This window comes from Colius striatus, chromosome 10 (genome assembly GCF_028858725.1).
Source record: "Colius striatus isolate bColStr4 chromosome 10, bColStr4.1.hap1, whole genome shotgun sequence".
In the NCBI taxonomy this organism is placed as follows: domain Eukaryota; kingdom Metazoa; phylum Chordata; class Aves; order Coliiformes; family Coliidae; genus Colius; species Colius striatus.
The window spans coordinates 31,161,455-31,185,393 of record NC_084768.1 but is presented as its reverse complement, the minus strand read 5'-3'; the positions used below and the strand labels follow the sequence as shown (position 1 = coordinate 31,185,393).

The 23,939-nt window shown below is 54.7% G+C and overlaps 1 protein-coding gene and 1 long non-coding RNA gene across 4 annotated transcripts in view; one reads left to right on the top strand and one right to left on the bottom strand.

Moving 5' to 3' along the window:
- Positions 1-19,022, top strand: part of PTPRF (protein tyrosine phosphatase receptor type F) — a 390,398-nt gene extending 371,376 nt beyond the window's left edge. For all 3 annotated transcript variants that reach the window (XM_062004246.1, XM_062004247.1, XM_062004245.1), the window contains 11 exons: positions 623-746; positions 2,715-2,890; positions 8,449-8,568; positions 9,601-9,755; positions 10,969-11,254; positions 13,036-13,214; positions 15,500-15,626; positions 15,852-15,977; positions 16,540-16,694; positions 17,131-17,266; positions 17,378-19,022. In XM_062004246.1, coding sequence (XP_061860230.1) covers positions 623-746; positions 2,715-2,890; positions 8,449-8,568; positions 9,601-9,755; positions 10,969-11,254; positions 13,036-13,214; positions 15,500-15,626; positions 15,852-15,977; positions 16,540-16,694; positions 17,131-17,266; positions 17,378-17,446 — 1,653 coding nt within the window. In that variant the 3' untranslated portion in view covers positions 17,447-19,022. The remainder of the gene's footprint in view (positions 1-622; positions 747-2,714; positions 2,891-8,448; positions 8,569-9,600; positions 9,756-10,968; positions 11,255-13,035; positions 13,215-15,499; positions 15,627-15,851; positions 15,978-16,539; positions 16,695-17,130; positions 17,267-17,377) is intronic.
- LOC133626298 (uncharacterized) lies at positions 11,332-23,808 on the bottom strand. Its single transcript, XR_009819392.1, has 3 exons — positions 23,265-23,808; positions 22,629-22,722; positions 11,332-11,533 (listed from the first exon to the last, which is right to left on the bottom strand). It is a non-coding gene; the product is annotated as an uncharacterized LOC133626298 (long non-coding RNA).
- Between the last annotated feature and the right edge of the window lie 131 nt (positions 23,809-23,939).

Below are 23,939 nucleotides of genomic sequence, written 5' to 3'. Positions count from 1 at the left end.
CAGCTGCACAGCGTGTGGGCCTTTGGCCAAGATTTATAACCACGTCTCTTCTCCAGGTTTATAGCTCCTTGTCACTCTATTAACTCAAACGAGAGATGTTTACATTGCATAAGTAGCTGGAGCAGTGGATAGTAACCTATCAATTTTCATGACTATTTCCTGGCAAAAGCTCATAGGCTGCCTTGCAGGACACTAATACCCAAAGCTCCTGGGGCACAAGACACCCAGGGCTTGCTATATTTCAGGAGACTGCAGTTCAACAGCTAATAAACCACTAGGTCAAGAACTGCGCAGTTGGGTCTCTGTAGAGTCCTGGCATGCGACCAAATTTCAGAGCAAAGGATGAGCACACGGTGCGAGTGGAAGCGAAGGCTCATCTGCAGCAGGCTGTTCGATGGAGAAGCTGCTTTGCCTGCAGGTCACAGGAGGCAGATCCCCACTGGGGACTGGGTTCTGTGTGGTCTGGCTGGACACTGATGCTGAGGACGCCCACAGAAGCTGCGTCTGGCCTGGGGAGAGGTGTGCAGGGCGATGCGGATTACCTGACTGAAACACACACATGCTACAGCATCCTGCTGTGCTCTAACAGCTCCTGACTCCTGCTCTCTCTTTCTCTCCACAGTCCATCGACCCAGGGCAGCAGTTCACCTGGGAGAACTCCAACCTGGAAGTGAATAAACCGAAGAACCGCTATGCAAACGTGATTGCCTACGACCACTCACGTGTCATCCTGACCTCCATCGATGGTAAGAGTGGCTCCAGACTGGGCATCCCAGCAGCAAACAGCTGAACTGGCTCTAGCAAGGGGACAATCTTTTTTAGCCTTTCCTGTTCAGGGACAAACACCAAGAAACATACCCAGCATCAGCATGAGCAAATGTGTGCTGTGGCTGGCAAGAAGAGAGGAAGAGCTCTCCAGAGCTGCCCGTGCTTTCCCAGTGTCCTCAGAGCAGGGTGCCACATGTGTTTGCTTCTTGCTGCTGCTGGTGTCAGCAGAGATGTCTGTCCAGGCATTGTTCCTTCTCACTACTGGCCCTACTGTGTGACTTCAGCTGCCTTCCTCAGCACATGGTGGGACATGGCACTGTTGGGACTACCACCCTCTGTCCCAACATGACTTCCAGTGTCTTCTTCTGGGACTTGTCAGTATTTCCTCCCAAGGAAGTGCCCAGGGCTGCTCCTTCCCCTGAGACATCACGCTCTGCACATCCCTGTGCTCCACGGGAGATGCATCGGGCCCTGGTGTTCTTAGCACTGACCCCCATGGCTCCAAGAACCAGCCACACGTCTCTGAGGTGTGAGCTAACACGTGCTTTTAGTGTCTGCTTTGCAGTCCCCTTGCACACAGAGGAGCTGGAGCCCAGGTACCAAAGCCCAGGCTCACCCATTCCCACTGTTTATACCTGCACACCAGAACTGAGCCCACTCAGGGGAAGAAGATGCAGCTAGTTGAATGCACCCATGACTGGGGAAGAGACTGGAGCCTGGCTGTGCATGCAGGTGGCCCTGCAAGTCACTAGCAACCTTTTCCTTGGGATGGAAGAGTCTTTTCTAATGCTAATGCACTAGTCATCCTCTGTGGGAGGAGGATGGGGTCCAAAAGGTCCCTCACAGCCAGGACTGTTAAACAGCAGCAGCTATGCAAAGGCCTGGCAAGCCTGATCGTGGGCAAGCCCTGTTAGACAGCTGTGGAGTGGGCACGTGGGGGAATCCCTGTTTTCCAGCCTGACTCAGTTGCTGTAAGTAGTGTCTGTGTCTTCCTGGGCACTGTTCCCAAAGCACCCTGCCAGGTCCCCGCCGCCCACGCCGAGGGAGCCAGGCGTTGTGCTCCAGCTGCTGCTGCTGCTGCTCCTCCCAAGCCACCAGCACTTTGTTTCTGCTGGAGACTGCTGGGACCTGTAGAAAATTTCCCAGGACAAAAGGTCTGAGGGGGAGACCCCCAGCTTTATTTGCTTCCTCTGATGAAATGCAGATGCACTGTCCTTGGGAGACAGGGAGATTCCTGCTGCTTTCCCTCCCTGCAGCCTGGGCAGCCCATGCTGAGCAGGTTTTGGAAACACAGCCCTGGGCCTCTGCTTTGTCACATTTATTTTAGTTGTATTTTAAAGGCCTTTACAACAAAGTGCTTTCCTTAAAGTGGTGGAGGCAGAGTGGGAGCTGGAGCAGCCTCTGCCAGCAGGCAGCAGAAGATGGTCTCACACCGAAAAGGGTTTCGGTGGTGGTGGAAGCAAGGTCTCTGTCTCCTCTGGGATACTTGTCCCTGCAGGAGGGATGGGAGGACCTCCCTGCCTGACATCCCCTGTTAACAGAGACAAGCTAATGAAGCAGCCTCATTTTTAAAAGGTGCCAGAGGACCATAACAAATAGCTGGTGAATTTAAGACAATTATTTCAATCAGTTGCTTGGGGCCAAACAACCTCCTTAATATTCTCGCCTGTGAATTTCCCTTTGTGTTGTGGGTGGCAGCTGTCTCTCTGCTTTGGTGCTGCCTGCTTGTTGCATTAATTTGGGAGTTACAAAGGCTTCTGCTTTGTCCAGGCACCATCCCTGCCCTTTGCAGGATCCCTGGGAAAGATCCTGGCGTCTCCCTATAGAGGTGCCTTGTGAGCATGCCAGCCTCTTCCTTTACCTGTAGGACCCAGCAGAGATAGGCACAGGGTCGTGGGCTGCCCCTGGAGTAATACTTCATCCTCCTTCTCCCTCTTCCTCCGCAGGGGTCCCGGGCAGTGACTACATCAATGCCAATTACATTGACGGGTATCGGAAGCAGAACGCCTACATCGCCACGCAGGGCCCGCTGCCAGAAACACTCAGCGACTTCTGGAGGATGGTGTGGGAACAGAGAACAGCAACTATAGTCATGATGACCAGGCTGGAGGAGAAGTCCAGGGTACAGTGTGTGCTGCTTCTCTTTTCTGGAGCTGGTGGTGGGGACCAGAAAGAGGGATGGCAATGCTTTGCAGGGACGGTGTGGCTCGCTGCTGCAGGCTCCCCTGCAAGAAGTGCCTTTAAGCGTATCTCTGTGGGGCAAAAGGGTGGTAAAACCTCCTGTCACTGTGCTGCTCATTAACCCCCATCTTGCCTGCATGTCTGCATGCACGCCCCTCCTTTCCCTTCCTACATCACTCACACCAAAGGGAGAAAGGAACCTCTGAGATGGGGGGAGTGTTGACAGCCTCTGAAAGCCTGGGGGCTGCATCCCAGAAGCTGAGAAGCTGCAATGGGCAGGTGGCATCAGCAGCATCCCGCAGCCTGACAGGGCCCTGGCGATGCAGGGGAATGGCTTGATGGGCTCTCATTGCAATAACAAGACTAATTTGTGCCTCATCCAGTGACAACATGTATAAAGGATGGGCTAGTACTGCCAAGATTAGATCTTCTGGTGTAATGAATGCAAAGCTGCCTGCAAACTGTGGGGAAGGCGTGAGGCAGAAGGGAAGGAGCAGGAGCCCTCACTGCAGATGATGCTTATGGCATCTCGTGGCTCAGCTTCCTCAGCCTCTGGAGCAGGAGTTCATAAGCTGTGACCATAGTGCTCCCGTGCCTCAGTGCACCCTTCAGGCAAAGCCTGCCCAAGCAGGAGGCAGCTTCTGCCTCTTGTGATTTGATTTGTTCCTAAAAGTAACATTTCAGCAGTGAGCTGTACTTGTGGAATATTTTAGTGTTGCCATGCCAACGGCAGGAGAAGGGGCTGTGCGCTCATGCTGTGAAGCACTGGTTATTTTTAGCCCAATAAGCTCCTTCTGGAGGAGCAGAACCTGTCAAGTTTGGGTTTAGTTGAAACTTTTTCCTGCATCTCTCCCCTCCGTTTCAAAGCTTTAGCACCGAAGTGCTCGCAGGGCTGTCCCAGCCCACGCTGGCTGAGGGGAGGCAGCAGAACAACCAATCACTAGGGTAAAACAGATCTGCTTTGCCTGCATATACAGAAATAGGCTCTGTTCATGGGCTTCCCCAGCTCTACAAGTGCTCTGCAGCCTGCAGAGAAAAACAGTGGCTCTTTGAGCTGGCTCTAGAGACCCAGCCCCAGCTTTAAACTGTGCTTCCTGCTGCCCCCTGCCTGCTCTGTCTGATGGTCACCATCACCCAGCCCAGCCCAAACAGGGAGGGAAATCAACCTGACCCATGCTGCAGCTCAGGGCTTGGCACATGGGCTAAGCAAGGTCAGAGGCTGACGACGGGCTGCTCTCTGCAGCCGGGGGTTTTATGGGAACTTTTCTGTGCCTTCACATTTCTGTGGTGGAGCGTGTATTTGAAGTACAAGGAAAAGCCCTTTTAGGTTGCCAAGTAAATCCATGCCTGGAGTCCTGACTCACTTCACTTCTGGGCTCTCAGTTATGCAGAGGCACTCCAGGGTGCATGTTTTTTGAAGATAACGGGTTTTCTTTGACCCCACAGGCACTTGTCTTTGCCTGAAATGCCTGTGCTGCCGACCCGTGTGTTATCTCCCCCCAGCACGCTCCCTGGCATGTCATCCTGCAGCAGACTCCCACAGCACTGGTTTCTGCCCCAGGCATGGTGTGTGTGGGGGGGGGCAAGTGTTTGGTGGCAGGGCAGGCACCATCAATCCCTGTTATGGGAGCTGCCTGACCGTGCTGCCCAGGGCCTCCAGGCTGACCCGACTGAGCCCAGACCCCCACATTCACTCCCCGATGCCCCTGTCCATACGCTGCTGGCTCTGGCACGTCCCCAGCACTAATAAGAAACAGGCACTTTTCTCAAGTGCTGCAGCAGAGGCAGGTTGCTGGGGGGGAGTGGGAAGCAGTGGGGAAGCCCATCCATCCCTAAGTCAAACCAGCCCTGCACAGCAGGATGGGTTTGCTGGACCCTGTAGGTGCGTCAGGACACTCACTCACAGGAGGGCTCTGAGATGTGGACTTACAGGTTATTTTCTCTGTGTTTTCTTTTGTTGGCTTCTCCAGCATCTTCCCAAGTTAAGGATGGCTTTTAGCCACCTTCCTGCTATGCTTTTCCTCATACCCCTTTGGTGCTGGCTGGAGCTCCCCCAGGAGCACACCCATCTGGGACCAAATCAGATCCCAGTCACTGCCCGTTGCTCCCAGCTTCCTGCATGAATTGATGTTTTACATTTTACTCCAGAACCTTCAAACCTCATCTGATGCAACCCCTTGGGTCCCTGCAGCATTGCCACCTGCTGATGTTTCCCTGCTCTAGGCACTCACATGGTGTCACAGCTTACTCGTGGGTGACCTTGCTTGAAAGTCCCCTTGCTCGGGGGCTCTGGCATGGACACAGGACTGTCTCTCCAGCTGCAGAGCTTGGGGTGGGCAGCAGGGCCTTGTGGCAAGGTGCCCAGCATGGCACAGGCTCTGCCACTCTCCCAGGCGAGCTCCTAACATCCCCCTCAGTAGTGCTGTGTGTAGATAAGCCGACTGGGACCAGCAGCAGCTTTGCAGCCCTGTAGGGGTGACACTGCTTTAAAGGGCTCCTGAGCTGCAGGGGGAAAAAAAAAATCTTTAAAAGAGTATCAGCTTTTATGGTGTGCAATTTCAGCTGGCTTGATGGTCTAAATCATCCTCCCTTTTTCATGTTTTCACAAAGCGAGAAGCACATAAAGGATAGAAATGGCTGGATTCTGCAATTTAGCTGCCTTCAAAGCTTTACAATCAGTTTCAGAATCATTTGGTGGCAGTTCAGAAGCACACATTGTAGATTAGCTTTCCCAAAGCTGTGAGCGTGGTGTGTCTCAGCTGGGGTGTGTGACACGAGAGAGGTATTAGAGCAGGATTTCTCTTATCCTGGGCTATCCCCAGGAGCCCAGCAGAGCAAGGTCTCCCAGAGCAGCACCGTGCCTTGTTCTGTCCCAGCCCAGAGCACCAAGCAGCCGTCACTGGGGTGTCATCTCCCCTGGCAGTAGTGCAGGGGCACCGGCTCAGGGGCTGTGGGGAAGAGGGGCCTGGCAGCCACATCTCACTCCAGCCCTTTCGCTGGCAGCAATGCCATCTGGAGCTCGTGAGCAGGGTGGTGAGCAGAGCTCAGCTCTCGAGCTGAGGAGAGGTGCCCGGCTGCTCTTGGGCACAAAGCACCTAAGGGCAGGGACAGAAACCACTCAGCACAGCTACAATAAATGGCTGTTCAGGACATTACTGTGCTCCTTAAGTTAATGAGAGCAAGCACCACGAGAAGAAAACATCTCTTATCTGCTCTAGTGCCACAGTGCATCGTCTCCAGCATAAAATTTACAGAGCTTGAAAATGGGGCATAAACATTATGGGTAAATTTGGCAGAAAATCTGACTCTTATCTGGTCATGAATAAATAATTTTCAATTACCAGCCCAGGCACTGCTATTATCCCACACAGGGAACTCCTCTGAAGTTTGTGTTGTGCTCAGCAGACACAGCCCAGTAGCATGTGGGTAGCATGTGGGTGGCAGGAGGGGACTTGCTCCCCCAGAGGTGTGGGCTCAGGCAAGGGGACACGCTCTGCTGCTCCCCATGAACGTCCCCTGCAACCCACGCTGAGGGTGACACGGCAAGCGCCTGTCCCCAGCATTTGGGAGATGCCCTTCTGCCCTGCCCACCTTCAGAGAGGGGTCACGTCAGCCCTGAGCCAGGCAGGGCGGTGAGGATAGGATCCGTTTAGCTGGGAAATAGGGTTTGTGACCTCTGAGCTCTTTGCTCTGCAGGCAGTCAGGGTTCAGTAAGAGGCTGCTCCACGCAAACCAAGGAAGAGAAATCCTGGGAGCTTTGTGCAGGGCCTGACATACCCAGAGCACGGATCCAAGGCAGTGGAATGGCAGGAGAACCCTGGGCAGGAGGCAGCAGCGGAGCTCTCTGGGCATGCAGGCACCTGCAGAACCCCATCAGGCAGCTTTGCTGCAGGCACTTCTGCCAGAGCAGGAATTACTGAGGGCAGACCCCAAAAAACACGATGACAGATGCATCCCTCTGCCCCAGGTTGCCACCCTCCAGCAGCCAGAGTGCAGGATGAGGGCTCTTGGCTCCCACAAGCCCCACCCTGCTTCAAGTGCCTTCAATTACAAGGCAGAACTTCATTGATTTCTAATTAAGCCTGTTGTTGCCCTTCCCACACATTTCCCCTGTAAACACGCTCAGCTAATAATTCAGTTTACTACTCCTTGACAAGCGCAGATGATCTCCCATTCACTGCTCCCTTCCTCCTGGCAGGCGGCTCCACGCGGCGGGGGCAGCAGGGGCCAGATGAGACGGGGGATGCTTGGGGTGCCAAATGAAATAGGGAGCTCGGGGCTGGAGAGAATAAAACCAGAAGAGCTGTTGGCAAATGCCGAGCTGTGGCTGGGAGGAGGAGGGAGGGATGCATGGGGAGGGGAAGGGAGCAGAGGGATAGCGCTCTGGGGATGCGTTAGGGCTCTCTGCAGCAGGAGCCATGGCCAGGGGCTCAAAGTGCTCTGTCTGTAGAGCTGGGAGAGGGAGATATTGCAGGGCAAAGGAGTCTCTAGGGAGCAGAGGTCTTTTCATGATAGTACAGTGCTGCCTGCAGGAAGGGCTGAAGAGATGGTTTGGCTACAGCCTGTATCTTCTCACAGAGGGAGAACAAGTTGTGTCTGAGCTGGTATCTGTGCCTTGCTGTGGAGCAGTTTTTGAAACACCTAGGAGGTGAAAACTTCCATGCACATGCCACTTGTCAGAAGGGCAGGTTGGCATCTCTCAGGGATACTCAGTCACTTGAGCCTGTGGGAAGGGTGGCAGGGTCAGCCCTGTGGACACAGCATCCAGCCCAGAGGCCTGGCGTGGGTCATGTCCTGCCTTTCACCAGGGCAGATTGCTGCATGGGGGCCACGCTGGTAAGGGCACCCTGAGGACAACGGATGTTATGGCAAGAGACAGTGCCTTGTTGGGTGCTGTGCTGGACTCAGAGCTGTGTCCTGTCTCAGCTCAGTGCTGTGGGTCAAGGATTTTGGGCTGGCATACAGGCTGCATCTTCTTGACCTCAGCTGTTTTTGAGTAGAGCCTTCCCCTGAGAATCTACCGCTTCCTCTGCCCTGCTTCAGCTCTCCTCACACCAGCCTGCAGCCAGCAACCTTCCCTCCATCCAGGCAGAGCCCAAGCAGGGAGATGCTGAAAACACAGCCCCGAAGACCCCCACCTTCCCAAACAGGAGGGAGGGAAGTAAAAGTAGGGCAGGCACAAATCCCTTCCAGCGGTTGCTGCATACCATCTTCATACCTGGCGCTGCTCTTGCTGCTGTGTCTGGTGGCCTGACCTCCTTTGCCACTTCCTACCCGTGGCTCCAGGAAACAAAAACCCTTCTTTGAGTATGAATCTTGCAGAAGAAAGCCCAGGATGTGCTAGTTTTCTGCTGGAGATTGGGACACTCTGGGATAAGGAAATCTATGTTTGGGCTCCCACTGCACAGGGACTTTTCTGTTTACCTTAAGGGCTGCTCCTCACCCCAAATGCCCTAGCAAGCAGCCAAGCACTGATTCTTTCTGCTCTCCTCCCTGCAGGTAAAGTGTGACCAGTACTGGCCGAGCCGAGGCACAGAAACCTATGGGATGATCCAGGTGACCTTGCTGGACACAGTGGAGCTGGCGACCTACACAGTGCGCACCTTTGCGCTCTACAAGGTACGGCAGCGGCCGGGCTGCTCCTGCGCAATGCCAGGCGCCTGCACGGCCCACAGGCAGGGCCACAGCCTCACCCAGCCCCTGCCTGCTCCGTTTCTTACAGCCAGGCTGCAGGTTGTGCCTCTGGCCACCGCTGGATTTTGGCCAGGATACCTGATGCCGTCCTCCTGTGTGTTGAGACCTTGCGATGGGCCCCAGCAGGGGCCGTGCTTGCCCTTGGCCAGCGTAGTTAACAGCTGTCCTCCCGTCAGAGGGACAGCAGGGGAAGCAGGGGGTTTTTAGCACTGTTGTCACCAATAATGAAATGGAGGGGGTGGCTGAGGTGTGCACATGCCCTGCTCTCCTGCCTGCTGCGTTCCTCGTTAGTGCCTGCAAATCCCTGGGGACAGTGTCACCGCCACGCAAACAGGCTCTGTGGGGCTGCCTGTGAGCGTGACTGAGCCCAGGCCAGGTGGGCAGTGTGCCATGGGGACAGGCAGTGTGCCACGGGGACAGGCAGTGTGCCACGGGGACACATCACACCCCACAGAGGCGTCTCACCCCCAGCGGTCACCCAGCCAGCCCTGCCCCATTGCTGCATCGGTCACTCAGCCATGATGGGACGGGAGCAGGGCAGACTCTGCAGACAGGGGCTGGTCAGCCAATGCCAGAGAGACCCATGCAAAGGAGCAGGGAAAGAACTGGCTGCTGTGGCCCTTCCACGCTCAGTGCCCATCTTTCCCTGAACGTGCAGGAAGTACATGGGTAGTGACCCCATGCTGTGCAGAAAGGAGCCTTTTACCTTCACTTCAGTCTGCTCCACTCCCACAGAGCTGCTCTGCTGTCTGTATCAACTGCCTTTCCACAGAGCATCTCTGTGCAGAGCCTTGCAAGAAGCCTACATTTTCCCTTCAAATGCCCAATACATGCACCATCAGGCACAGCACTGTGTGCCTGTTGTTACCTAGCCAGCTGGGTACCTGCTTACCACATCAGTGAGTTCCTGCCCTAGGATGAGACTGTACTCATGCAACCACCTCCTCTTTTCAACAGAATGGCTCCAGTGAGAAGCGAGAGCTGCGACAGTTCCAGTTCATGGCTTGGCCCGACCACGGGGTACCGGAATACCCGACGCCCATCCTAGCCTTCCTGCGGCGGGTCAAGGCCTGTAACCCACCAGATGCTGGGCCCATGGTTGTCCATTGCAGGTAGGACTGTGTGTTTGTGACACTGCACCTGGGCACCTACCTGCTGGCTGCTGGAGCTTTAACGTGCCCAGCTACAGCGGAGTGTCCTGTTCCGAAGGGAAGGTTCCAGGGCAGCGTAACCTGCAGCCCATGCTTGGGCTGGGTGCAGGACAGCAACCAGCAGCAGCCACGCAGGGGTGACATTTGTACTGTTACTGCTCTGTCAGATTAAACAGCACTGCTGGGTTTAATCTGATTGTTTTACTGAGAGCCTCAGAGAAAGGCTTTTCTGCAGAACTGCAAGCATTATGCAGGGACGGTCTGTGCCCAGCGTAAGCAGGAGGCGCCTTTCAGAGGCACATCATCGACAGGCACACTTGCAGTGACCTCTGTAAACATCCACCCGTAGAACTCCTCCCCAGGATACAAAGGCAGCTCTTTAAGCAAAATATTAGTCCACTAAGGCTCAGCATCTTATCCAGGCAAGATTTATCTGTACCAGCCAAGTGGGGACTATTACTGAACAAACCACTCCATCATTGCTGTTCCAGCGTACGCCTTACCAGCGGTGTTTAATGCTCTTTCATGCTCTGTTTCAGATGGGAGTGGGGTATAATTAACACACAAACAAGCTGTATTAAAGCCCTGTTAAGGATCTGACTTGCACCATAAATGAGGAAATGTCTAGCTCTGTATCTCTGCCTGTGTTTACATGTCAAGACAGCACGTCTGTTGTTTTCAGGGTGCTCTCAGGGTTTGCTGTTGCCCTCCAACAGACATGGGGTGGCATCTGGTGCTTGAACAAAGGGCTTGGCATAGAAGTGCCTCACCTCACCTCTCTGCTTTGCCCTCTAGGGCTGGCTGTCCTCATTTTATGGGTTAGGAGACAGTGACCCAGGTTGGAAGACAAGCAGGCTTGAATTATGTGCTTCACTGGTGCCAGGGCCCAGCCTAGACTTCACGCTGTGCACACGTGTGCTGTCACTGTGCTGCCTGTTAAGCACCTTTGTGCTTCCTTTGCGGAGACGCTGCCGAGCACCGCAGGGACCGGCCCTGGCACCACGTCCCTTCCACGCTGTCAGCGGGAGTGGGACAGCGGCAGAGCCGAGGGGCCTTCCCACGCCCTCCTCTGCCTCTCTCCCTCGTTCCTCCTGCCGCCCTCAGTGTGGGGAGCAGCCTTTAACACCCCTTTTGCACGCTCCTAAGCCTCGGGCCCTGTGCTTGGTCTCCACAGCGCCGGCGTGGGCCGGACCGGGTGCTTCATTGTCATTGACGCCATGCTGGAGCGGATGAAGCACGAGAAGACCGTGGACATCTACGGCCACGTGACGTGCATGCGCTCGCAGCGCAACTACATGGTGCAGACGGAGGACCAGTACATCTTCATCCACGAGGCCTTGCTGGAGGCAGCCACGTGTGGCAATACCGAGGTGCCCGCACGCAACCTCTTTGCTCACATCCAGAAGCTGACCCAGGTGCCACCGGGCGAGAGCGTTACAGCAATGGAGCTGGAGTTCAAGGTTGGTGCCAGAGCCCCTGCACCCCGCTTCCCCAGCGGCCTGGCTGCGTCCCCACCGAGCCACGCATCCACGGCTTGGGAAAGGGGATCATTACAGTTATTCTTTTGTGTGTTTCTAAACCAGGTAGGCAGTGATTTAAAAAACATTTGAATTGTAAAGCTTCTGTTGGCTGTGGTCCCCCCTGGATTGGCAGCTTCTGGGGAGGATATAAAAGGCAGATGGATGGCGGTTCTCAGCAGCACGTTCTGCTCTAGGTTCACTGTGCGGCAGGAGCTGCATCTGAAATCAGATGCAGATCATGTTAGTGATAATTGATGTTACTGTGAACAACTTGTCTGGAAACGGCTCCAATTTAAATATGTGAGACGTTTATAGTCTCATTTCTTCAATGCTGAGCTCTGTTATCTTTTAACCATCTCAACACCAAGCCTCAGTGCTGAGAATTGGTGAAGGCGGTGTTTCAAGGTACACTGCTTTTAAGAAGCCAAGCCCACATTTTGCTCCCTGTATCTGTGAATCCCTACTGCAGATTATTTCTTCCAGCATTGGGGATGGAAGTGAGCTCTAGTAAGCACTCATATTCTCAGATGAGGTGTATTAGTCCAGTGAACTCATGCAGGGGAATATAGCTTATGCAGGGAGGCAGCAGACCGTGCAGGCTGTGAAATGAACTGCAGCAATACAGCTTCACCCTGGGGATTCCCTGCAAATGACAAAGGAGCAGGAGAGGCAAAACTTTCTGCATAAACTGGGAATAGCTAGGCAGCTCTGTGCTGTGGTCACCAGAGGTGCTGGTGTCCTGGGCTCAGGACAGTAGAACATGCTGTGTTAGTACCTCATGGTAACACCTAACCTGAGAAGCCCCTCAAGAGAGCCACAGAATTAGGCTCAGCTTTAGCAACTCTAAGACAAACATCAGCTCTTTCTCCACATGTCTCTACAACAGTTACAAAATTTGCCCCATTCTGTGCCCTGGCAGTACCCATTGTGTGGCAGCCCTGGGGAGCAGGATATGGGAGAGCCTCACATAACTGCATCACTCCCCACAGAGCAAGCCTGTCCTTCTGCAGGGAGCCTCTGCCAGAGACCCACTGCCACCCACAGCAAGAAGGGTGGCTCTGGAGATGTTAGAGGTGGGGAAGGGAAAGAAAAGAAACTAAAAGGAAATTGAAAAAGAGGGATTTCTGTTGGAATGTCTCTGCCAACAGATCTAAGTAACACATTTACCATGACTCCAGTTTACAGGGCTCAAAGAGAACCATAAAATGTCTTACATAGCCCAAAATAGATTTTCTTTACCTAAAACTGTCACAATTGTCACATTTTTCTTGGGTTCTTCTGAGGTGAGAAGTAAATAGCAAGACATTGTTGGAAGATGAGAAGCTTTCCTTCCCTGATGCTGCCAAGTGTGTATCTCTGGTTCAGCGAGGTACACAGGGCCCTTCGTGGGTCAGAGAGAAGCTGTGGGTGTCCACCCCTCGCTGTGAGGCTTTGGGGCTGTGCCAGTGAGTCAGGGCAGCTCTGCCCCTGCAAGGCCTCAGTGGGCAGTGCCAGGGCAGAGGGGCCACTGCAGCGCTGCAAACCAGACTGAGTGCTGTAAGACAGCACAGCTGGGTACAGCCTCCTTGGAACAGGGCGGGCAGAACCCTTTGCCTGGTCCAGAAAGGCCTGGTCACCAGCGGCTGCCCCTCGGCCAGGGGAGGAAGCGTGGTTGTGTGCCCAGAGGGACTCATGCCTGCTACATCCCCTGCAGTGCCCTAACACATCTCCTCCTCTTTCAGCTGCTGGCCAACTCTAAAGCACATACCTCACGTTTCATCAGTGCCAACCTCCCATGCAACAAGTTCAAGAATCGCCTGGTCAACATCATGCCGTACGAGCTGACCAGAGTCTGCCTGCAGCCCATCCGGGGCGTCGAGGGCTCCGACTACATCAACGCCAGCTTCATAGATGGGTACAGGTAAGGGCCTCCATGGGTGCTGAGCCAGCTGTCCCTGGGAAGCTGGGCTGGGCAGCACTTTGCTGCATTTTATCTGTTTCCATGTTCCCAGATGCTGCGGTGCGTGCAGGTGCCGTATGTGAGGGCTGAGCGCTGCCAGGCTGGGGTGGGATGCCCACGTGGCTGGGGTGGGAGGCTGTGCTGCCTCCTGCAGAGGTTTATAGGATCTTATGGTAGGCTTCCCTTGGCACATGGTTTGTATCTGCAGCATCTAACACAGGCCTGCACCTCTCCCTGGCTGCAGCAATTAGAGGCAGAAGTGTGCTTGCATTGCATGGCCGATGCTGGCAGCAGCCCAGCAGGACTCATCACCCTGGTCTTGATTTTTGAGGCAGCCTGTGGATCCTCAGGCAGGGCTGGTGCTGAGCACTGGGGAGCCCATCACCAGGTTCTGCTCCCCAGGATACTTTTTAGAAAGCACAAATTGAGATCTAGTGGTGCAGTAATACTTGTGGTTTCTGCATCTAACTGCTGGCATCACATTCTCAGATGCTGAGTGCCAGGAGAGGAGTTTGCAGGGAAACTGCCCAGTGGCCACATCTCTTTCCCAGCCAATTCTCAGACAGTAATCCAGACCAAATCCCAACACATACAAGGCTCGTTCCTGTCATCTGTCTCTGCACCATCACAGTAGTGTCACTCAGCACAGATGTGGCACAGGCCCCCTTCAGCTTGGTTTTGGCCAAACCCCTCTGATGGGCTGGTGACCTCCCAGGAGTTACAGGCACTGCCAGAGGGAACAGACGGTGCAGCCAGTGGCACTGTGCCTCCATCCCTACTCCAGCAGCTGAACCCAGGAAGTGTTCCCAGGGACTACACGGGGGCAAGAGTGGCCAGGGAGCAGAAAGGGAGCAACCCTGGGAACATCCCAGCACAGGAAAACCCCGGCGAGCCAGCATGGAACAGAGCAATGGGGAAGGACGAAAGGGCTGGAGCATGGAGCAGCCTCTGCTCTTTCCTGCCTCTGTGGCTCTGAGCCATCCAGCACCATCATTAACACGGCTGCCTGCCCACCTGGCAGTCCAGTGTCCAGGCAGGCTGCAGCCACTGGCTCCAGGCTCCAGAGCTGATGAAGAGCTGGGTTTGCCTCTTGGTGATGCTGCAGGGTGCCAGCACAGCAGGTGGTACCTTTTCATGTGCTACCTCTCCCATCCCTGAAGAGTGCTGTTATCACTCCCAGTCCTTTCCTTTGAACTGAGCAATCTTCTCGGCATTATCTAGAGATCAGTTGTCCCAGGGTCCTGCAGACATCACTGATGCTGCATCTTTATTAGCTCTTTTGTTTCGTTCCACACCCCCACTCCCTGCTTTTTATGGTGTCTTGTAAATCCACCTTGAAGCAGCCCCTGTATTCATCCTGCACATTACAGCTGTCCTGCAGCACGTTCATTAATTTTTAGCACCAGCAGGGAGATGAGGTGCTGGATGGGAGGGAGAGAGAGAGAGGGAAGGGAGGAAGGAGGGAGGATGGGAGGATGCTGCCTGTCCCGCGGGCTCCGGCGCCCCATAGTGGTGATGGGCACCGTGTCTCAGAGCCCAGAGCACTGAGGCTGCTTTCTTCAGGGTAGGAGCAGGTCGTGTTCTGCTCTTTACGTGGGACATGTTGAGAGAGGTTTTGGTTCACAGTGGGCAAATTTTGAAGCTTAAGAAAAGTTGGGAAAGTAGTATTTGTGGTTTCCACACTGCCTTAGTTGCTATTAGTTGGTGTGCATGATCCAGCTGAGCCAGTTCACTTGCTCTGTGTCTGCCTATGCAGTGGAAGGGATAGTGGGAGTACAAGTGCAGGAACCTGGGGGTGTTACTGGGGTGGTCACCAAGCACATCCCCTCCTCCCAGCCCAGGTGGGTGCTGTCAGCCTGGCCCGCTCACTGAGGGAGCCACACAGCAGGGAGGGGCTGGGCTGGGTACATTGTCACCCTAGCAAAGACCAGCAGCCTTTCTGGGTCCTGCACCTCTGGGAAGCACTCAGAAGACACGTGCTGGGCAGACTCATCTCTCCCGCCAAGTCTATGCCTAGCCCTAGAGAGCTGCGTTATGAGCCCTGCTGCACGGGGCCCCTGCCTCCAGCCCCAGGGAGCACCAGCTGCCCACCTGCAGGAACACTGGGGGCTGAGCAGCCTCCAGCCTCAGGGAGCACCAGCTCCCACCTGCAGGAGCAGAGTGGGCTGAGCAGCCTCCAGCCCCAGGGAGCACCAGCTCCCACCTGCAGGAGCAGAGTGGGCTGAGCAGCGTTCTGTTTGTCGCAGGCAGCAGAAGGCCTACATCGCCACACAGGGCCCGCTGGCCGAGACCACGGAGGATTTCTGGCGGATGCTCTGGGAACACAACTCCACCATCGTGGTGATGTTGACGAAGCTGCGCGAGATGGGCCGGGTGAGAGCGCTGCAGGGGAAGGAGGGGCTGTGCGGCTGCTGCCTGTGGGCACGGCCTCCGGGCTCACCCAGCCTGTGCCCAGCAGCAGCAGCTCCGGGTCAGCCTCCCGCTGGCGTGGCCCGTGGCCGAGCCCCTGGCCCCACAGCCACACGTGGTCCCGGGGAGCGGGAGGGAGGAGCGGCAGCGTGGTCAGCGCTGATGTCTCGCTGTGCTCCTCACCCACAGGAGAAGTGCCATCAGTACTGGCCCGCCGAGCGCTCTGCCCGCTACCAGTACTTCGTGGTGGACCCCATGGCAGAGTACAACATGCCACAGTACATCCTCCGGGAGTTCAAGGTGACGGATGCCAGGGTGAGTGCAGCCGCCAGCTCCTCGGCTCCCCTGCCCACCCCCAGCTCCCCTGCCTCCTGTGCCTCTGCCACCCCTCTGCCCTGCCCAGGCTGTCAAAGGGAGTGTGAGCAGCTTCTGGGGCAAATGGAAAGCAAGATGCTGCCTTGCTGTGCAGGAGGGAAGGGCTGCTGCTCCTCTCACCACAAGTTCCTTCCCTGCCAGCTTTTGTCAGCGCTGGTGAGCAGCTCAGGGATCCTTATCAACATCAGACTCAGGCTTGTCTGTACTGTGTGTTTGGGCAGGCATTTAACACAAGCTCCCCTGCATTTGGAGTCTGTCTGTGCAGCATGTGACCAGGCACAGGACCGCTGTGTGACAGTAAATGTGGTCCTGGTGTGTGGCTGGCCCCCAGACAGGACCAGGGCACTGACCCTGGAGGGGCCCAAAGCCCTGCTAAGCTCAGCTCAGCCACTCTGGGGTGAACATGGAAGAGCAGAGACAGCCCCCAAATGCTCTGCCTGGGGTCCCCCATGGCCAGTGCACCCTCACCCGTGGTTCATACCTGTCACCTCTGTACCCACAGGATGGCCAGTCACGGACCATCCGCCAGTTCCAGTTCACAGACTGGCCTGAGCAGGGAGTGCCAAAGACAGGAGAGGGCTTCATCGACTTCATTGGGCAGGTGCACAAGACCAAGGAGCAGTTTGGACAGGATGGGCCCATCACGGTGCATTGCAGGTGAGTGGGGACAGATCAGCATCACCTCTCGCTTTCCTCAGCCTGTGGAGACGTCCCCTGCCTCCCTTACCATGGCAGCTGCCAGCTCCCTGCACTTGGTGCCCCTCTTGCATACCACTGGCAAGAGGCAGGCAGGGGACAAGGAGGTGGCAGCATCTTTCTGCCAGGTGACCAGATGAACTCAGTGCCTTGATAGCACTAATTTGTAGCTCTATAAAGAGTCTTGGGCCAGGCATGGTGCCACAGCAGCTTGGTCCAGAGGCAAGGCAGAACTGTTGGGGCTGAAAGGGGCACGTACAGCCAGCAACGTCCTGGTGGCCTCTCCTGGCCCCACCGAGCAGGTCCCTGTGCTCTATGCCCTGGGGCTGCCCCTGGGAGCATTGCAGAGCCTCGCAGGGCTGGCAGGGCTCTGACCCCTCTGTCCCCCTCCACGCAGCGCTGGGGTCGGCCGTACGGGCGTCTTCATCACGCTCAGCATTGTGCTGGAGAGGATGCGCTACGAGGGGGTGGTAGACATGTTCCAGACAGTGAAGACCTTGCGGACGCAGCGGCCAGCCATGGTGCAGACAGAGGTGAGTGTCCCCCGCTCCCTGGGGCGGTGGGGGATCGGTGGGAGAAGGGAGGGGAGCCGATGGCCCTGGATGTCAAATCCTCACGCTTTTCCCCCCCTTGCTGCCTCGCAGGACCAGTACCAGCTGTGCTACAGAGCGGCACTGGAGTATCTCGGCAGCTTTGACCACTATGCAACGTAACTAGTGCTTTCCTCCAGTCGCGGTGGGGATGTCTAGGAGTGGAGACGGGTCCCTCTGAGCCAGAGCCACCCGTTCCTCAGTCCTTCTGTACAGCTGGAGGTGCTGCCCAGGCAGCAGACCTCCAAGCCAACCGGTTTTGACCACGGCATTTAGGAACTTCGCCCCAGCGCCAAACGAGGGAATCCGACTCCAAAAGCATTTCCAGTCTCTGGCTGAATTTCTGCTCATGTGCATCTCTCGCCCTCTCTCACGCGACTGCATTTCACAGTGAGGCTTTAGGTGGGTGGAATGGGATCTTTTTTTTTTTTTAAACATGTAAAATAGTTACTAGTGGTTTTTATAATCTCCTCTCTCTTTATTTTGTATGTTTTTGCAAGTCTTAATGTTTTGCCCCGGCAGAACTGGACCCTCCAGACCTTCGGGAGTTGGGTTTTGGTTTTTTAATTTCCTTTTGCTTTTACATTTTTTTTACTGCCCTGTGTGTTTATTTCAGCCCAGTCACTGCTGGTTCTGCCCATTTTAGTGCAGCTTCCTTGGTAATTTGCAGCAGCTGGCTTGTGGTTCCTGCCCGGCTCCATTCCCCATAGGCTGCTTTTTAATCCTCTGTAGAATATGAAATTTCATGGAACTGGACTTAAGCTACCAATTATTTTTTTAGCCTTTCCCCTCCTCCCATTATTTCCTGAGTAGGTTGGGTTTGGGAGGGCATGTGGGGTTGCTGAAGAAGCAGTCCCGTTGTCAGCTGGAAACCGTTCAGTCTTGTTACGACCCGTGTTAAGCCAACCCAGTGACTGTGTGTACTGGCAGATCCCGGTATGACGTGAGTTGTCATCGCCTTGTTTGTGAGAGACCCAAAATCCCAGGCTCTGGGCTTTGGAGCCTCTTTTTGCGTGTCTCACTGGGGAAGAGGGCAGGAGAAGCGAGTGAGTCCCACACTTCCCCAGGGAGGGGATGGAAGGAGTTAAGACACAGCCCTTTTGGTTAGTCCCGCGGTCCCTGCGTGTGAGCACCGCTCTGTCACCTCTCAGCAGTGACACCAGTCCTGTCACCCCTCACCAGTGACACCAGCGTGACAGAGCATTTGCAAAGGGAAGGAGCACAAGCCCAGCTGTCCTTGGAAAGCAGGGTACTGCAGGGAAGGGGAGGGGACTACACATGGCTTCAGAGGTTGGGTGTATCTATAATTTCTGCTATCCTGCAAATGTTAAAAGTCACTAGAATATTGTACTTTCCGCTACTTCAGGACGTTCTGATGAACCAATGTGGCAAGACTACTGGACTTAATTTAATGGTACTATATATTAATACTCCTTATTATATCACGCTTGCACTAAAGACAGGGAGTGAGCAGCCCTCTTTCGAGTGCATTGAGTTATGAATAAAGGTGGTGGAAGGGTATCTAATTGTATTATCACATGTATTCCGAATGTTAAGAATCCAAGCTACGTTGAAATCAGCGATCCAGGGTTGGTAATGTTGGAGGACACATTCATTTTTACCTTGTGGATGCATAGTGCTGTAGGGGTCACTGTTGTATACAGTCTGTTTTCTATTTGTTAATAAAAAAAAAAAGAAATCTACAGCATCATTGCATAATTCTTGATGTTAATAAATTTGAATAATCGGGTTTCATACAAGCTGGCTTTGCTGTCTCTTTCTTCAGCAATAAGCAGAGGCCACGGAGCCCCCTGGAGACTCTTCCCAGAGAAGTCCCATCCCATGTGCTCATCCCAGCCATGAGTGCCCCACGCTTCCCACGGGGACTCTGTACTGGCAGGGAGCCCAGAGACCCACCGTGACAACCCCCTTTGTGCATCTGTCTGCTCACCTCCTGCCCGCTGGCAGCCGTTCCAAGGTGCACGGAGAGTCCTTAGCCCTTGGCACCTTCAGGAGTGGCTCCTGCCAAGTCCATCTTTGTAGCCGTGGCCCCTATCCAGGTCCCCTCCACTTCCCAAAGGACGGATCATTCCCAGCAGGAGGAAGCCAGTAGCCACCTTCTGCCCAGGCCATGCTCTGCACAAGCTGTCCTGAGGTGGCTGGGGCCTGAGACCTGCTTTCCCCACCTGCTCTGTTGCTAGTTGCTAATGCTCAGAGGACCCCAGGATGTGGCAAGATACAGCCCTGGGGGGATGCTGAGCTTTTCTGGATGCATTTTCACACGGATCCCCTTCCCTGCCAGTATGCTGGCTGCAGGACCAGCTGGACTTTGCTCGTGGGCTTGTAGGAAAAGAGAGGGGTCAGTAGCAGTGGGTTTGGTGGCAGCATCAGTCCTGGATGAGGCTGCCAGCCCTGGGACGCTGCAGTAACGTTATTCTGCAGAACTGAGCACATAACTTTGTGTATGCAAAGTTATTGCTCAGCAGTAAAGCCATTACCTGGCCCCTAGCTGCAGAGCAGCACCTGGGCATGTTCAGGTGTGAAACCTCACTGAGGTGTGTGGCTGTGCCCATTCTATGTGGCCCTGGCCCTGCCTGCTTGGGAGCTGCAAAGCCCCGCTCAGTTCCAGCTGCTGGAGAGAGCAGCACCTGCAAACCAAAGCATGCAAGGGAAGGGCCAGCACAGGGGGCAGAATGACATGGGCCCTGTGGTTTGTCTGTCCTTGAAGAAGCCAAATCTGCCCTGGCCAGCATGTGTGTGTAGAATGGGATTCCCAGGTGGGTGGGAGCGTGCGGCAGATGGATTGATGAGCTTTTCCCTGACGTGACTATGGGCACCTTCTTGCTGACTCCTTGCTGACTTTGCTGGAGCTCAGCCACACGCTGTGTTTCTTGCCAGGCCAGACCAGTGCCTGAGTAGGTGTCAGATGCAAAATAGCATTTCCTCCTTGCCCAACTGGTTCCTACCCCCATGCTTCACCCCTAGGGTGACTTGTTGGCGGAGCCTTTCCCTGGCTCTGCTGTTGGGCAGCCCCATTCAAGGATGCCAGTCAGAGGGCAAAGCAAGTTCCTGCCCTTGCAAGGCAGCAGGCATGTGCTGATGTGTGCTCACACACATGCCAGTGCCGCTACCATCAGGACACTTTGCACTGCTGCTGGGGCTTGGGATAGCAGAGCTACACAGCCAAGTGTGCACCTGCTTCTGTGTCTGAGGAGGAAGGAGGCTGTGCTGACTAAGCACTGTGCTTTAGGAAGCAGGCCAGCTGGGGAGTGGGCAGCAAGCACCTGCCTGTGCTGCAGCAACAAAAGTTAGGCTGTGCCATGACATTACAGCTGGTGACAGGGCTTTCACCATGTGGATGTGCCACTCAGCACTCGCCAGGCACTGCCACATGCACAGCACCAACTTCTAGTCCATGCGTGGCTTGGAATGCAGTGATTTACCCTCAACAAAAACAGCAGTTGCCAGAACACCTGTACCCCTATGCATAAGCACATGCACCTTCTTTCTCCTTGTCTGAAAACACTTGGGGCTTCACTCCCCATCTGGTGTCGTGTTCTTAGCCCAAACCCTTTACAGCTGACACGGGGAAAACATGAGGGAACACTCTCAACTAACCGCCTGTGTGGGCTCTGCTTCTCTGCCTGCCACGTGTAAGGCACAGAGACCTTTTCAGGTGGTCAGCGAGCTTACCTACAGGCTGAGTGAAACAAGAACATGAGAGAGAGAGAGAACAAGTGTCTTTGCACAGTCTGTGCTGGGAATAAGATGACCGAGCCCAGGCTTCTGCAGCAAGGCTGGCAGACTGTGTTAGGTACTTAAATTGCAGAGGTGAAGCTACATGGCTGAAGCCTCGTGCTGGCCTCACAAGCCCAAGAAAGGCTTGGTGTGCACAGAGGGGGCCAAGGAGGCCTGCAAAGCATGAGGACATGCTGCCTTGGCAAAGGGACAGGTCCCCAGAGGACAGACAGGTCAGAGAGCAGCAAAGGCAGCTGCTACCCGTGGCCTCTGCACACAAAGCTAGCACTGCTCCAAAGGGGATGGCGTTCTACCACTTTAAAAGCACTTATTCTTTTAACATTTGTTTCCCTTTATGTCTGCAGATCTCACAAAATAAAAGTGGAACAAAGGAAAAAGCAAAGACTACAGTGGACAGATGGGGAGGGCAACCCCATCCGCCCTCAGAGCCAGCGTCATGCCCTGTGCCGTGCTGCAGGCAGAGCCGTGCTGCCTCCTCCCAGGGCCTGGCAACACCGTGCCTGTGCTGCACTGCTTTCCCAGCCCAGAAAGGATCCATCCTAGCTGGCTTTTTTTTGCCACATCTTCTTTGGCATCAGTTTGAGACTTCTCCCTGCCTCTGCTGCCCACCCAGCTTCAGCTCTGCGCTCCAGCTCTGAAGGGAATGGTCCTCGGTGCTGTAAGGTGGCGTGTGGCATCTCTCCTTCGGAGGCTCTGACAGCCCAGCACTGAGCAATGGAGCTCAGCACTTACTGCACACTTGGTTTGGGTGTTTTTTTTACCAGTGAGCATTTTCTACTCTTTCTTTGTACCAAGTAGCCTTAATGCAGCCTCAGATAAGCACCTTTGTAAAGGGCAGCGGCTGGCAGGTGGGACAGCAGCTAAATGGCAACTAGTCAAAGGTGAACTCCTGGGCACTGAGTTGCTCTCTTTTCTTTTTTTCTTTTGTAGCAAGAGAGCTGTGTAGGCCCTGCCTAGACTTTGCCTCCTACTGATGCTAAGTCATCAGATCATAGAATGGTTTTGGGTTGGAAGGGTCCTTTAAAGATCATCCAAATAACATCCTGACCGAGCACTGGTCCTTTGGACTTCCATTCCTTTAAATGTTGTTTTTCCAAGAGCAAATTAGTTGTTAAATAAGGAAAAGAAACAGCTGCACCACTGAACAAATCTGAGTTTACTATGTGCAGTAGCTTGGCAACTCCTTCCCCCACAGTCCTGGCATTTCCTGTCACAGCAATGTTGCCATTTTTGTTTTTCATGTTTCCCAGTTGAGTGACATTGGTTCTCTCCTTTTTTGCCTGTTCTGACCTGGTTCATTTCTGAGAGCAGGAATAATTCTGATCCCTCCAATCAAAAGATCATTGCCCTTTTGCCAGTTTGAATAATCTCAAGCCAGGATAACAAGCTTTCCTGCCTACACATTTCTGCTCACAGCAACAATTTACCACTCGTCATCACAAAAAGACTGACTCGTTGTCTCCTGATACTAGAAAGTTGTTTTTTCTTGACTAATGGCTAGCATGTGCAGCTGCCAAGCATGCAGAGTTCATCTCAAAACCGTTACCTGACAGTTGTCTGCGTTGGTATCTCCATCTGTGGGAGGCTGTGTTTTGTGCCAGCTGTAATTTTAATCCACTTTGGGGTTCTGGGCCATATACCTGTCAATTTGGAGTATGAACAGGTCAAAGAGAGAGCAGACCACAGAAAAAAGAAATCTGTGTTAGTGTGGTGTTTTGGCAAGGCTTTCAGGGCTGCTGCTTGCCTGTAGCCTGACAGCAAAGGAAATGCTTATCAGGAAACACAGGGTGAAATTAAGGTTTTATTTAGGCATGAGGGACTGAGCAAGGTGGTTTGCAAGGATCTTTTGGGTGGGTTGCATTTGCTTTCAAAGCTGCCTATTTGCACTTACACATTTAAAAAGCATTTAGCACAACATGATCTGTGAAAACCACAGCCAGCCCCAGCCAAGGGCAGGCAGGTTATCCCCAAGCAGACTCTGCCAAGCAATTCAGCCTTGAGTCATAGACTCACAGAATGGTAGGGGCTGGAAGGGACCTCTACAGATCATCCAGTTCAACCCTCTGCTAAAGCAGGTTCCCCTCTATCAGATCTCACAGGAACGTGTCCAGGTGGGTTTGGAAACCTCCAGAGAAGGAGACTCCACACGCTCCCTGGGCAGCCTGTGCCAGGGCTCCCTCACCTGAAAAGCAAAGGAGTTTTTTCCTCTGTTCAAGTGCAACTTCTTGTGTCCCAGCTCATATCCGTTACCCCCAGTCCTGTCACTGGGCACTACAGAAAAAGCGTTGCTCTCCCTTGAAAGCATTTGGTGCAAAAGCTCCACTGTCAGCTCGTGCGTTGCACCACCAACGGCCACGGTTCAACGACAGCCCACCACAGCCGCGGGGACACTGTTCCACATTTGTAGCTTGCACAGCTCCCTGCTGAGGGCTGGGCCTGGCGGCGCCGGGCCGTATTTGCTGCCAGACATTTGCGTAGTATCCAATTCTCCTTCGGCTTCACTTCCACGCAGAGCCATTACCCGGTTCAGTTGGCACACGCCTATTGTGTCACCACTCAGCGCCCGAAAACCGTTAGGTGTCCAGAGCCGGCCTCTCCCGCGGGGGCGGCACCGGGAGCCCCTCCGCCAGGCCGTGCCGCTGCCCTCTGGCCTGGCGGGTGTGGGGGACGCGGGGGCGGCCTGGCCCGGCTTCCCCTCCCGCGGCTCCTCGAGCAGGCCGAGGCCTCCCTGGCAACCGCCCCCTAGCGCCCGCCCGCCTAGCAACCGCCCGCTCCCGGCCGCCTGATTCGCTGGCCCCGCCCCCTCCGGCCGCCGAATTGCTATTGGCTGGGAAGCCGGGGGCCGGCAGCGATTGGC